This window comes from Centropristis striata, chromosome 8, assembly GCF_030273125.1.
Source record: "Centropristis striata isolate RG_2023a ecotype Rhode Island chromosome 8, C.striata_1.0, whole genome shotgun sequence".
NCBI classification, from domain to species: domain Eukaryota; kingdom Metazoa; phylum Chordata; class Actinopteri; order Perciformes; family Serranidae; genus Centropristis; species Centropristis striata.
Genome location: NC_081524.1, coordinates 21209166 through 21225172, shown reverse-complemented (window position 1 = coordinate 21225172; position 16007 = coordinate 21209166). Strand labels below are relative to the sequence as shown.

At 39.3% G+C, this 16007-nt stretch overlaps 1 protein-coding gene across 1 annotated transcript in view; it reads right to left on the bottom strand.

Annotated features, from left to right (window-relative positions):
- Window positions 1-13364, bottom strand: part of dpy19l1l (dpy-19-like 1, like (H. sapiens)) — a 40772-nt gene extending 27408 nt beyond the window's left edge. Inside the window, exons 1-7 of the mRNA XM_059338952.1 lie at window positions 12994-13364; window positions 12553-12577; window positions 12368-12455; window positions 8384-8521; window positions 6194-6314; window positions 2118-2211; window positions 1817-1874 (exon numbers count right to left, since the gene is read on the bottom strand). Coding sequence (XP_059194935.1) covers window positions 1817-1874; window positions 2118-2211; window positions 6194-6314; window positions 8384-8521; window positions 12368-12455; window positions 12553-12577; window positions 12994-13216 — 747 coding nt within the window. The 5' untranslated portion in view covers window positions 13217-13364. The remainder of the gene's footprint in view (window positions 1-1816; window positions 1875-2117; window positions 2212-6193; window positions 6315-8383; window positions 8522-12367; window positions 12456-12552; window positions 12578-12993) is intronic.
- Window positions 13365-16007: the final 2643 nt, after the last annotated feature.

The following is a 16007-nucleotide window of genomic DNA, read 5'->3' as shown; positions in this document are numbered from 1 at the left end:
ACGCCGATTGATCGGCAACTGATCAGATCGGCCCGATATAATAAAAAAACGATCGATCGAAAAATCAGATCAAAGGTAAAAATCACCGATCCGATCGCATTATACGTACATGTGCTTTACAAGTGTTTGTTATGGTGTGATATACATTCCGGATCCAAAGGTTGCGGTAGTGCGCCGAAACGCTGCCGATTTAAAACGAAGAAGAAGAGTTGTGTTGTGGTCACGCAGCCTGCATGCACCTACACACACAGACAACATGTCTGCCATATGGAACTTTTTCGAAGTGAGTGAGTCCAATGTCACACACGCTAGCTGCAATTTATGCAATAACAATATGTTACACTGTACTGTAGTTCAATGTGCAATAATGCCACCAATGTTCAGACTGGCATTTTGAGTTTGTTTAGCCTGTTAAATAGGCTCAATTTTTATTTGAATTTTATTTTATACGATATATGCAACAATACAGTCATTTAAATGGATAGTATCAATAAATGACTGAACTTTCAACATGAAGCTCTTGTCTGTTCTTGACTGCCCTATAGAGGCCATGTTGGCAGACTGGGGATAATATAAAATATTAATATCGTCCCATGTGATCGATCGGTTCTGATCGGTAATCGGTGATCTGTATCGGTCCCAAAAAACCTGATCGGACCATCTCTACTTAACAACAATCTTCAAAAACAAAGAGGCAGTTAGTGACTCAGAAGCATTCTCTTCCTCTGCAGCTTACAAACACCTACAGTAGTAATTTGACTCTGGGTACCAAGCTTTCCTGGGTCGAAACCTATGAATTCATCCACTCCACTGGCTTCGTGACATGAAAAAGCAGTTTCTCAGTTAAAAAGCAATCAATCCAATGAGCGCCGCAGGGGGAATAACGATTAGCCAATCAGCACCACAGGAAGGACAAACGGCGTTGTCAAGCTGCGTGCCAAAACCAAGGAGGAGTAATAACAACAGTGGTGGTCCCTCAGACAACATAGACGCTGCGATCGAGGCGGTCATGTCTCCTGACAATTTGGTGTGTTTTTAACTTCCCTCTGCTCCACTCTTAAAACCCTGGAAAAAGCAGTATGTTGGCATGGCTATGCCTTAGTGTCGATTTAAAATGACATTATATTCAGCCGGCTACGGTGGTCTCGAGTGATTGGTAAGGGGAAATCGAATCCCCGTCCCCCATGGAAATCAGTTAGAGTGGAGGCAGTGTCTGGGCATCTGATCATATTTCAGAGTTGTCCCTTCAGTCTTCATTCACTTTCTTTTTGTTCTCTGGCTGACACACATTCTTGACTGTTTGTGAAAGGAGGGACCTGCCTCTATCGTTTAATTAAATCTCACATCCCTTTATACATATAATCACACATACTTTACAGAACAAACTCATGCGTTTGCACCTCTGAACACTCGACTGCTTTAGTACATCAGCTGCTTCAAAAAGGGGAAAATCACAAATGCTCCTGAAATCAATCGCAGCACTCAGAGAAAAGGTAAGACTGGAAAGATGGGGCCATGAAAAAACACCTGTGTGTCTGATTGAAACGTCGTCATTGGAAAAATAGAGACTTGCTTTTTAATCTGGAGGAAACTGCAGAGAAGAAGGTGGGAGGAGAGACTCGGCTTTGAGTACCAGCTGAAACCAACTCTAAGCTCCTTTGAGGGCTGAAATAAGTCCCTCTGCTTTTCTCAATGCTTTTACATTTTGAGTTTTTCAGAAACTTACACCCAGAGGGATTTATTGCATAAAATTGTAGTACGAAGCAACAAACCTATCCTGACTCACTGACACGGATAGTAAGGGCAGTGCACTCACCTCGCCGTGATTGAAGAAAAAGCACATCGTGGTGACGATGCCGCCCAGTCGACTGCCACTAGACGGGACAAATGGAAAGAAATGGGGACACACGATAAGAGAGGCAGAGAGCAAACGACAGATTTAGAAAGGTCATTCTCCATCTGATGTTTCACATCCATTTATGACGGGAGACAATCCACAAAACTGTACTCTGTCTCGCTCTGACAGCTAACTGCTCAAAGACGTCATGGACCGTAAAAATGAATTCCCTCGGCTCTGATGGCCCATCTGAGTGTGACAGGACAGAGAGTGGAGTTACCTCAGGTAGGCGCCGTAGATAAAGAACAGGCTCATCATCACACCATTCAGCAGGAACACAAAGGTCACGTAGAAATACGCCGGGTCGCCCATTCCTAATGGGCACAACACCACACACACACACATCCAGACAGACACAGAAAAGATATCTTTCAGAGTTACTAAAAGAGACAAGCTGAGGAGACTTAAACTACCGCTACAACGATAATTCAATTGATTAGTTGATAAACAAAAGAATGATTTATATAATAATAATTTATGGTCCAGTCATCACCGCTCAATCGCTGTGCCCTCATGTACGTCTCTGCTTATTCCAAGCATAATTTCCCAAAAATTACTTTGAAAAGCAGGGATTTGATCTGTTGTATATAATTCCTGATTTGCCAAAATTTGATCAAAATTAGCTTTCAATTGCAACTATAATTGCAATATGGCAGTTATTTCACACTTGATGCCATGTAGCCTAATTTTTTACAGAAAAATTTGAAAATGTAACATCAACGATGGATTTCAAGTGAAATAACTTCAGTGTGTTACCAATGTGAATACCGCACTTCCAGAAGTTATGTGAATTTATTGAAATTTTTAATGATCATTTGGAACACCTAGCCATGTGCTTTTTTTTGCCTAAATCTAGCAAGACTGCAACTGTTTCAACACATGAAGGGATTGTATAAGTGGGGATAGGAACAAACAACTGATGTGACTATGTGGCTTGGATGACTTGCTTAAAAGAAAAAAGAAAATTATTATTATTATTTTTTTATCTAATGAATCGTAACCTTAAAATCAAAACTCTAATTGAATTGTGGATTTGGAAACTTGTGATGTCCTACTAAATAATAACAGGACAGGAAAAACACGAACTATTATACAAAATAAAATAAATGGTATGTTTTTAATAATAATAATAATAATAATAATAATACATTTAATTTATAGGCGCCTTTCATGTCACCCAAGGTCACCTTACAAAGTCTAAAATCATAAACATCTTTAAAAACAAGACAACAACATGGTAAAAACATCACGACATGGTAAAAACAAGACAATGTGATAAAAGCAAGGGAATTAGTGTCCAGTTACAGAGTGTATGCCAGTTTGAACAGGTGAGTTTTGAGTTGTGACTTGAAGGTTGTGATGGTGTCAGACTGTCTTATGTGTGGGGGGAGGGAGTTTGTTTATAAGACTTCTCTTAACACACCTGTGCCTTTATTGTGTTTTCTCACAACAGTCTGGAAGTGAAAAGCACAAGTCTCTGTAAACTGTAAGTTAGGTCAATGCAGAAAATAACCCATGAAGCAGGTAGTGTCTCTGCAGAGCTCTTTCCAGGGTGATAAATTCATGGTGCTCTGCTCTCCCTATGAGGATGCCACATACCCAAATCACCTGCTGCAGGCTTTCAGTGGCCTGCTTTTAATTTTCAATTTGTTTCTGGCTGTATGTTCTGGCTTCTTTTACAGCTCTCAGTATATTCACTCGATATTCTGTAAGCTATGGATCTTGTTTGGTATTCAAGTCATACACAAAACATATGTGAGTGATGTGGTATACAGCATGCACTTGACAAATTAATTTATCACATTCATATAGCTGATATTATAAAATCAATACATATTTTCTTTTTCTGGTTACTGCTATAGTTTGGTCCCCCACCAATGAAGGGATTTAGCTTGGAATGCAGCACACGTACAATTTTAAATTCAAACTTGTGAAGCAAATTTGGAAAGGTTTGCTGGCCTGATGGTTAAAACAAGTACCATGTATCGGCCAGCCGATATATATCAGGCCGATATTTGTGTTTTTTACTTGTATCGGCATCGGCCGATACGTGCATGCGTGCGTTCGCCGATCAACTAGCCCATTTCACTGAGCCAACAGCAGGCAAGGCTCCATGCAACATCTGCCATTCTCTGGTGAGCTGCTGCTGATACCGGAAAAAAGAAAAACACATCAAATATGTGGATCATCTGAGGCGCCACCACCTCCAGGCCTAGAACATAATACACATTGTTTGCTACCCAACTGTTAATGTTTTGTTTGTTTTGTTAATAAATGTTTCTTTCTTTGTTTAAATTGAGACTTGTGTAACATTTGTTAATTTTGTGTCATTTTATCATGTAAATGGAGGGAGAAAAGGCAATATCGGCTTCAAGAATCGGCCCAAAACAATCGGCAGCACATATCATATCGGGGATCGGTTAAGACTGATGTCAAAATAATCGGCATCGGCATTAAAAAACCTGTATCAGTCGACCACTAGTTCAAATCATAACCAACCTTTGGACCTTTGTTTCATGTAATTCCCTCTCTCTCTTCACACATTTCCTCAAATTAAGGAGCAGCAGGAGAGACGGTAACAGCAGTGGCAGGAAAGGGCAGCAAATAAACCACAATTTCTGTTTTTAAGGGCAAGTTTTGAACTACACAAAAGCTGAACTGAAATTAGTGTGAGAACGTGTGGCACATTTGACAATTTAAATAGCAAGCATGCTGACCTGATCAAAACAGTAGATGCAATAATAGATTGAATATCAATGTGTCCCCTTTTTGATACAGCACCTTAGGTTCCTCAATTTGTACTCAGAAATATTGTGGATAGGCGCAAATGGACCTCACCTAAATTAGCTGGATGCAAAAAGGATTGACAAGGCTGTTATAGTTAACAAGGTACTTGGAAGTGTGTTAACTTTTGTTACCATGAAGTGATAAGTCACTGAACAAACAGAATATGGAGCTTTTTTAAACAGCAGCTCACTATGAAAACGTGTCATTCTGTGTCCAACAAAAGTAATGTACTGGCTGACATTTACAGGAAATGTTGCCTCTCTCTGACTGGTAGCTCTTATGCAAGGCCGCCTGCGTCAGGTTTGTGTAAACACTGTGAAAACAGGCTGAGTACATCGACCCGGGGGTGCCTCGCTTCACTAATGAGACTGACAGAAACACACAGATTGCAGCTCCACAAAGGAAGGCTGACAACAGCTTGTTTACTGTCAGCAGATTCACTGTTCTTGGAAATGGTCTAACAGTCAAATATCAGAAAAATAGCTGTGTGTAATAGATTCAAAGAATTAATTTCCCACAGGACTCCTATAATAAAAAGATAATAATAATAACGACAGTTATGTTCCCTTGCTGTGTTCTAGTAATTTGGTAAAGCTGTGACCCGTATTTTTATAATTTTACTATTATTTCAACTTAGTTATTTAACATTTTAAATGACTAATTGATTATCAAAATGATTGCTGATTAATTTGCTGTTGATCAACTCGCAGAAATGCACATATTACCTTATTTCAGCGTCTCAAATGAGAGGATTTGCAGCTTTTCTTTGTTTTACATGACACCAAAGAACTTTTTATGAAAAACATTTTTGCAAATATCATTATTCTTAACTGGCAACTTCACAGCAATGACAAGACTCCAAGTCATCCCTGCTCTCGACCAGGAATAGTCCAGCATAAAACACCGACAAAGCACAATTTGTCAGTTTTATACGTTTTAAACACGCAAGAAAAAAAAGTTGTTGTTTTTTTTCGGTTTCCAGTGTCTGTGATAAGCTTAACTAAATTACATTAATTTAGAGCTGGACGTTTGTGAATTTTTACTGCAACTAATTAATTGCAGTCCTGATTGATACAATATTTCTTATATTTTATTGCTTTCAATCTATGTGTATAAAAACCATATCTAAGGACCGGAGGGAAAATCAATGACTGACCAATAATCTGTTAAGCACACAAAAAAAACTGTTTTGTTACAGTTTTAAAAGGACAGTATAAAAATAGCAATCAAGAGTATAAATCCTTTGTTCTATTTTTTTTATATATATTTCTACATTTACTCTCAACTTTCAGCTCCCCATGAGGCGGTTTAACTGCATCCATCTACGAGTAAAGAAAACCATCAAAGTCACCGAAGAAATTAGTCATGCAGTCAACTCAGTGTGAGACTGTGTGAGTATTTTAAATGTTAGTGTAGCTCGTGGCCGTAACAGTAAAAACTATCTGCCTGTGTAATATAGTCATCATTAAATCTGGCATGTGTGCGTGTGTGTGTTTTAACAGTCTGTACCTTCACAGCTGTCCACAGGAGTGAGTCCCTCTCCTCTGTTGATGGACCAACACATCTTTGTTGGTATTCCAAAGTATCCCATTACACCTGTGTACATCCGGTACCAGCTGGCCAGGACCACCTGGAGTGCAGAGGCAGCAGAGTCAGTGCAGAGCCTATTTAAACAACATGTTTGAAAGACCTTTGTGTCCCCCGAGGACTACACACACACACACACACACAGGGTTTTCATTTGTAGAATTCAATTACTTTTACACTAAGTGTTGGATTGCTACCCTGAGCAGAAAATGTTGATCTTGCTGCACTGTTTGTTCAAATGAGTACACAGTAATACAATTGAACTAGTTGTGGAGAATTCAGGAAATAACAACTTAAGTCTCTGAGACCCACAGGAGCACAAGAAAGAAGGAATACAGAAAAGATACTGGAACCATATAAAAAGAAGTCCTAAGGAATCTATTAGTACCAACTAGGTTGTGAGATTTTGTCAGAAAGCGGGCTAAATAATGCTCCAAAATTTAGCCTAAATTTTGGCATTTTCACTCATCGGGGGCATTGAGATTGACATTAAAAGGGTTTCTCAGCAGTGTCTACAAATGCTTGCCAATTAAAAAAAAACTCTAAAATGTCAAATGTTTGACCAAAGCACAGCATGGGTTTTTCCACAGTGTTCCTTAAAGCCTTGGCGTCTTAGTGTGGCATTTGAGGGATTTTTGACCATTTTAATCAAGTCTCAAGTGCTCAAAAATGTTTCAATTTAGCACCAAATCTGTGTAACGAATGGTATCAACCCAAAAATTGCTTCAACAACTTGTGTGACATAATTGAGCATGAGTGGACTTCATGTACTTCGATTTAAAATTTTTAATAGGTGACTAATCAGAACATAATTTTTATAACAGATTGATGACAAGATCCCATATGATGTACACTGCACATAAAAACAGGTCTATGTGGGTCTCTGCGGGGTAATAAGTGTGTGAAACCAATTTTAAACTACATTTTGGTGTCATCTTACAAAGTAGGTCAGGTGCATTAACATTACATCTCTTAAAATTTCACAATATTCTACCAAATCATGGAGCAACAAAACGCAATTTGTTTGGCAGCATAAAAAGTGAAAAGGAAGGAAATCAGTGGTGCTGTCAGCAGAGTAGCGGACTATTAAACTCCCGGCGAGGTTTGAGTAATTACATCGTGATATATAAAGCCCAATAATCTATATAATATCCGAATATTGCTATTATTATGATGGAGAGATATTATTGACCTCTTTACATTTACTAATAATGATGTCCTAGTGAGAGAAGCGTGTGGCAGCGCTGATTGGAAATGTTTCTATTCGGGCAGCACCGCTGGTGAAGGACACGCTGACGCTCCGGTGTCGGAGCTGGATAATAATAATAACAATAATAACAGTAAACAGCAGAAGACAACAACATTTAATATCCTCGGCTAGTATTCTCTTTAAAGAATTTCACGATCGCAGGGTGTATTTATTTTTGGATTATGTTTTAATGATAAACTATGTAGTCTAAACATGTTTTGCTTTGTCACTATTAAAAATCAAAACACCACAGAGTTTTATCAGCTCCAGGCATCGATACGATAGTCTAAGATCAATTCTCCGACTCAGACGTGTGCACTTCACGCTGACTCAAATTTGCGTACACGAGCTGAGAGCAGACGTGAGATCTGATCGTACCGTCCGCTCACGTCCAAATTGATAAATGCCGAAGCTTGCGTAGAAATCATCTTACGCCCACTTTACGCTCACTTTCTGACGTACGCTCATTTGATAAATGAGGGCCAATGTGTCCAGATGCTTGAACTGTCTGCTAGTAGTCACACTTCAGACTAGAATCACTATAAAATGTTGCAAAGGATTTAACTTATTCCTGCAACGCTGAAGAACTTCTTCCTGATAAAAAAAAAAAAATCAACTTAAAACTTACTTATTACAACTCTTATTCACCCCTTCAGGAGATAGAGTTTTGTTTGGAGCAAAGGGCTTATTTAAAATCATTTTTTTCTTTTTTTCAGCCAGAAGAATCACTTCTCAAGATCTGGTGTATCATACGACATGAAATTTAAGGTAAAATATTACTATGTTTTAAACAATTTAAAGTCTGATAACAGCAAAGTACTGCAAATCATATGCTGTATATAGAATGCCAAAATAAGCATTACCTCTGGATAGAGATTGAATCTCTTCAGTGTATTAATAACCAGGGGGTACTCCGTCAGTCGATCGTTCATGACCATGTGGAGGCCGTTCAGGAAAGAGGGAGCCTCAATAATGGTCTTGTAGTAGGAATAGTACAGACCCTGAAACCAAACGAAGACAAATAGACTTGATTAAACTCAAATAAACTATACAAGTACAAATAATCATCTGCCATCCAGTCAAGCTTCAGTTAACATCCATGTCTGTGTAGTCTCATGATATGTGCAGCGAAAATTTGAAGGAATTCAACAACATTTATGAAGCATATTTTTTGGTGAATTGGGAACTATCATTACCATCATCATCACATGTATTATTCAACTGATCCACTGATGAGCTCTACGCCCACCTGAAGCTCAGCAAAACCAGAGTGTGTGGTTTACTACCAGAGAAACCATTGTTCCACAGTAGACACAGCTTCAAATATATGGATGCTGCTGCAAAGAACCGAGAAATGATAAAAAGTGGATGCTTCACGTACATCCTTAACCCGGCAGCACAGAAGATCTATACCAGGGCTTGTAGCACCTGATAATGTAATAAATTCCCGATAATGTAATAACCCCGATAATGTAATAAAAATCTGCACTTGAGTCCATTGAAAATGTAATAAAACCTGATAATGTAATAACTTCCCGATAATGTAATAAAGTGCATTTCCCAATAATGTAATACACTTTTTACCAATAATGTAATAAAGTATAACACCAAGCACCTTTAGATTTCAAGAAGCTGTTGAATGCATTCGTGTGTCATGGATACCTCGTTTGTGAAAAACGGATGAACGGGTCAAAAGTTAATAAACATTCAACTTTGACCTGTTGGTGGCGCTAGAGCTCTTGAGCTAGAGTTGCCTACACAGTATCACCACTTGAACCCAAGTAATGGGTGGTCTGCTGTTTAAGTATTACAATATTGGGGAATTATTACATTATCAGGACTTGGGAAATGAAGGCTAACCTGATAATGTAATAACCTCCCATTAATGTTATACTTTATTACATTATTGGTAAAAAAAAAAAAAAAAAAGTGTATTACATTATCGGGGTTATTACATCATCGCGAATTTATTACATTATCAGGTTCTACAGGGCTGCTCAAATTTTAGTGACAGAGTGCCAGTTTAGGGAGCCTGCATGTGATTGTGGTCTACACAGGAAAGACTTTACCATACAATGATGTATAGTCATGCAACCAGTAGCTCTCTACAAGTGGTCATTCCTAACTTGACAGATGCTTTGCAGATTGATGCAGTATTCATGTAGTGTATTACATGTAAGCTATGAAATGGACAGGAGGATTAAAATACAATGCATGTAGTTCCTGTCACTTTCAGGGACGCACAAAATATTTTATGAGGGCATTCTGAGCAACAATGGTCTATAAAATCGCCAGAATTTCAAGACAGGCAGTGGGCACCCAAGATTAGTGTCACCGATTCAGTATCCGACCAAATGTGAAATATGGTCACAATCTCGCCTTCTGTTCCTGAGTTACGGTGTTGATAGGTTTTTATGGTGTCACAGTGAAGATGACTTTCTCCTTTGGGGTATAAAATGTCATTTGTGTGGAATTTTGTGATAATTAGCATATAAATTCTGGAGTTATCGCAGAAAAAAATATGTTCTGTGAGGTCACAGTGACCTTTAACCGCCAAATTCTAATCAGTCAGTCGTTGAATCCACATTGGCGTTTGTGCCAAAATTGAAGATATTCCTGAAACATAATGCCTCGGGTCAAGACTGGCACCAGGCATAAAACCTCAAAATGAGACAGAAGTTAGACAGAGACATATCAAGGCAGACTGAGAGAGAGAGGAAGAACAAAAGAGAGGCATAAAGAGAGAACAGAAGGATGCAGAGAGACAGAGACAGCAGAGAGCCACTAAATATAACTCCACAACATTCAAGTCAGATAGAAGAAACTAGAGCGATTTACACAGGCTCAGCAGATGGCAACGGTTCACAGCCCATTTGGTAGCACACAGCAGGGGTGAGGGAAGAAAAATATTCTGTTTGCATATGATAAATTTGCCACCTTCACTGTCATCTCTCAAAAAGGGCATGAAGCTTGTGCTGCATGTTGAATATCAGTGATTTTTACACACATATAACGATTGTGTTTCATGAACATATGCTATGTTCAAAGAGATATTTGCTGATTTTGGCCCTGTGCAGGGAACAAGACAGAAAGTGACAGAAAACTGACGCAATACAAATAAGAAATGCATCAATTTTTTGTCAATATTTTGCATGAAATTAAGGTTTCCGAAGGGCAAGTGCAATATCGATAATAATATTGTGGGAGGAAATGATGGCTTGGTGACACACTGTCACTTTGTCATGCTGCACAGACAAATTCAAGCCTGCGTTTCCTGTTGTGTTTACCTGGCCAACTCTGGCAGACACACAAGTCAGAGTTCACACTATTGAACCTTGCCTTGCAAATTCGTCTGGTTGTCAAATAGAAACAGTGTTTGAAAATGCCGAAGTCATTTGTCTATCGCTATGTCACCACCTTGTTTTGCATGATAACACAATACCAGATTACATTCTGCTGCACTGCTCAGACTCTTCACAGTTTGTCATTGCTCTGCTCGATATTTATTTATAACCCACGTTGGATCACGTCTTTTTCAAGGCGGAGTGTGGAGCCATTTTGTTGAACAGAAGGCTAATGTATGTGACAGTGCCTTAATGGAGACTAGGGCTGTAACTCACGGTTATATTCATTATCATTCATCTTCCCATTATTTTCAGAATTCATCAAATTAATTGTTTAGTCCATAAAATGTAAGAAAAAAAGTGAAAGATGCCCATCATTATTTCCTGAAGCCAAAGCAGCTGTTTCTAAATTGCTTGTTTTGTCTGACTAACAGTCTAAAACCCCAAAATATAACATTTTAAATCACATTAGGCACAGAAAAGCAGAAAATCCTCTCACAAATTATATAATTGATCATCAAAATGTTTGCAGATTAATTTTCTGTCAGTTGACTAATAGATTAATGGTTTTAGCTTTCATGATGACATGCCATCACACCGTGATCTACTGTTCTTTAAGAATAAATGTATCTCACGTCATGGCTCATCATACTATATACAATATATATGCATCATTAAAACAATACAAAAACCAGCAGTCAAACTGTGTTATGACAATGTGTATGTCATTTAGACAATTCTTTTATGCTTCAATTCTTGCAGGAGTGTACAAAAATGGGCTTCATCATGTGGTTATCACTGATTGACTATTGGTTTATAAATCACCTGGCCCTAGTGCATACATTCTTTTATCTATTTACCAGTTACACAGTGTAATATGAGTGTCAAATTAGAAGCAAAATCACGGCGTAAAACTTAAATGGAGTAGTCTATCTGCAAAAACGTTATCTGCTGCAACTACTCTGATAACTGATTAATCATTTGACACATTTTTCAGGCAAAAATGCCAAACATTGCCTGTTTCCAGCTTCTCAAATGTGAGAATTGACAGCTTATAATTGTTTTATATATTTGTAAACGGAATTTCATTGGGTTTTCAGTTGTTTGTCAGAAAAACATGACATCTGAAGTTTTTTTCCCACTGACCTGGTTAGGCAAATGGGTCAGAAATCTACTTGCCCAAACACAAATTAGTCAAATCATCAGCTCTTAAAAGTGTTAATTCTTTTTTATGTATTTGGCCTTTTACTTGCCCTGTGTAAGTGGGCTTATTGTTGAGTATCAGTCAATACATCTGAAAGTAATTGTGAGACTCACTGATAATGAAAGCAAGTTGATTAGTTGCAGTCCTGCAGTACTATGGTGTTCCTTTAAGGACATGGTTATAACCTTATGCTTAGCCTGTTTTACACCTGCATTTGCACTAAAACTCAAACAGTACAGGCTGACATCGGGAAACACTCTTATTAGTGCATCCCTAATATAAATAAATAATCTATTTACCATTTCTGTCCGGAAAGCCATTTCCTTCTCCAGGTTTGACAAGTGTGAAAAGTGTCTGTCATTCTCAAACAGCTGTGAGAGGTGATGCCTGATCATAGGAGGAGAAATATGTGAGCCAGGGTCTGCTTCCACAAGTAAACACAGCAGTGATGTATGAGTAATAACATGCTGATAGAGCAACTCACCAGTGGAGATATCCAGTCAGAGCAGCTGTGGACAGAGAGAATCAACTTTAAATGCTACTTCATGGTCTAGGGAGAAGCCACAAACACTAACCCACATAGATCACAGGGGTTTTATATCTGAATAATGATATTGATGCATTTTAAAGAGAAATCGTATCAACATTAGCTTGAACTTTGTCAGAAAACCTGTTAACACGTGTGGAACTAATATGTCACATAAGATGAGGAACACAGACTACTTTGGTGCGATTTTAATGAACAGCGACAATAGGTAGCTAACGCTGGTGAGCTAGCGTTTAGGTGAGCTAACGTTAGCCAAGTAATCAGCGGCGGAGATAACTTAATTTAGCGGATCCGCTAATGCTACTAGTACACACAGCGTTAGCAGCCGTTAGCTGAGGGCTCCAGCGGGGAGCTAGCAGGCTAACGCTCCTAACTTACCGAGGAGAAGAGTGATCCCCAGCTTCACGACTGCGGAGGGAGTTAGCCCGAGCTTATGTCTGATGCCCGAGAGCCCGTTTTGATGGGAGCTGTTGAAAGCTTTGCTCTCCCTGCCTGGTCGCCTCACGTTACTTTTGCCAGAATGAGAAACAAGCGGGCTCTTGTCTCGGTCAGTCTGGGTCGCTGGACTCTTCCCGGTCTGTTTTCTGTTTTTAGCCACCATGATTACCGAGGAAGAGCCGAGGTTTAGGCAGCGAGGCAGCCGTTGGAGGAAAAAAAACCCGAGGGGTGTGAGCTAAGCAGCCCCACAGTTGCTCGTATCTGGTCCTCGGATCTGCCCCTTTACTACCTGAGTGATGCTTTGGCTGCTTTCTCGCTTCAGACGCTCATTGAAATCTTGTTAAGCTGCGCGCCCTACCGGCCGTCTGACGTCACTGCAACGAGCTTTCTGATGGTCACCATGACAACAAAAAGTAGCGGGTACCACACGGTACCACACCGTTTAGTTCAGCCTCTGCTTTGTTTTCCGGTTTCATGAAAATTTACTGGTATTCATGTAATTTTCTCAGTAGTGATATTGTTGTACACTTGTGTGGTAAAGTTCTATTTTAATGAAACATTTTGTGTACATATTTGGAGTAATTAGGTCTATGTCTCGCCAAGAATACACTGTTTATCGTAGAAAGAAACTGTAAAAACAGGCATTATCATCCGAATTTTAACTCCCAGACAGTCCTTGAACGGATCATAGGTTACTTTAATCAAAGTAAAAAAAAAAAAAAATGGAACCAAAATCTAGCTTATAATGTGGTATTTCTGTAAAAAATACTTTTCATATTTATAAAAAAAATTGCCAAAAAATAAAGGTTTTGGACCAACTCCATCCTGTTAAAAACAATAAATTCTGCGCGCCTCAGCAACACAGTGAAACCATGATTGATTCCTCTGAGACGAACGGTCACATGACAAATATTCACTGAAAATCTGTTTACACAGAGCTGAGAGGAGAGGGCAGGAGAGGCTGGAAACATGCAAATACTTAGCCTAAATATGTAGAATATGTGAAGCATTGTTTTTACATCATATTGTGACATTTGGAAAAGTGTTATATATATAAATTCCATTTTATTCCAATTACTTTATTCCATTTATTCCAACAGACCTAGCCAAACAGTCTAAAATATGTACTGATCAAACCATGTGACTGATCTCTAGAGACAGGGTTAATACAATATTCAGCCCCTGCAGAGAAATGCATCTAATATATTAGGCTGTTTTAAATGGACAGTGTAAATTTCATACATGTAACATTAATTTTGACTGAAATAACAGGGGCATGCAGATCACAACAGTTAATATCAGTATTGCCAAATAATGCATGCACCTCTTAACTACTTCTCTGTGTATCTTAGTGTGAAATCATTTAGCCAGCTCATATTTGGGCTGTTTTAAATGGACAGCTTATACATTTAATACTCACCTGGTCTGAGATAGGAGGGGATGCAGATCTCGGCAGGTAATAAAATATATCCCAACCTTTGCACAATGCATCCACATTGTCACTTTATTTCAGCACATCCATTTTCGATTGATAGTGTGAGTTACATGCATTTAATAAAAAGGTGAACTGAAATTAGGAGGCGGGGGGACACATCAAATAAAACTGTGATAGGAATCAAATGGTATTGTCAGCACATTCTTTATTTGATCAACGTTGACAGAGTGGATTTGACATTACACCTACATTTCTCTGCTGGGATGAAAAGTATATGTTATCCTATTATTTACATTTTAGAAAAACAGATGTGAGGTAATATGTAGGGCCAGCTCTGTTCCAATGCAAATAGGGTAATTAACTGTGTGGTCAAAGACCTTTTGAGGCCAGTAAACCCTCAGCCTCAACACAGGGCTCCCCACAGGGCTGTGTACTCAGTCCTCTGCTCTACACTCTGTACACCAATGACTGTGTCAGCACCCACCCAGACAACATCATTGTTAAATTTGATAGTTGGACTAATCTCTGGAGGTGACGAGACTGCTTACAGGGAGGGGTCCAGAGGCTGGTGGGGTGGTGTGCTGATAACAACTTGGTCCTCAACACCTCTAAAACAAAGGAGGTGATTGTGGACTACAGGAGGAGGAAGACTGACCTGTAGACCATCTGCATAAACGGGGAGTCTGTGGAGAAGGTTCACAGCTTCAACTTCCTAAGTGTGCACATGGACGCAGACCTCAGATGGAGCTCCAACACCTCAGCGGTCGTGAAGAAGGCCCAACAGAGCTCCACTTTCTGAGGATCCTCAGAAGGATCAGCTTAAAGAGGGAGCTGCTGACTGTCTTCTACTGCTGCTCCATTGAGAGTGTGCTGACATATAGTATATGTGTGTGGTTTTCCAGCTGCACCATGGCACACAGAAAGGCACTACAGACAGTCATTAACACAGCCCAGAAGATCATCGGTCACCCTCTCCCCTCCCTACAGAACCTCTACAGCACCCGCTGTCTGAGTAGGGCATGCACAGTACACAGTACACCCCCAGGACACGGGTGTTCCAGCTGCTGCCCTCTGGCAGACGTTTCAGGATGCTTAAAACACGGACAAACACACTGAGGGACAGTTTCTCCAACAGGGCTATAGCCCTGTTAAACGGAAACAGTTGACACAATTGTGTTGTTTCAGCCACATCGTTTCACATTCATGTATGACATGTGCAATAAGCTTTTTTTTCTGTGTGACATGTGCAATAGGTTTTTCATTTTTCTCTGTTTTTCCTGGATAGCAGTGCAATGTTTTGTGCGCAATGTATGTGTGCATTGTTCGCAATCATTTGCAGCTTTGCCATGTGTCTCTGTTTGCAGTCCTGTTTACAGTCCCTTACTTTGTGATTTGTGTGTGGTGTCCTTTTTTGCTTGTTTGTTTGATGGGTGCGTGCTTTGTTTGGTTATTTATTTAATATTTATCTTTTTTGCACTGACGGGAGAGCTGTGCCTCAATTTCGTTGTGCTAACGTTTT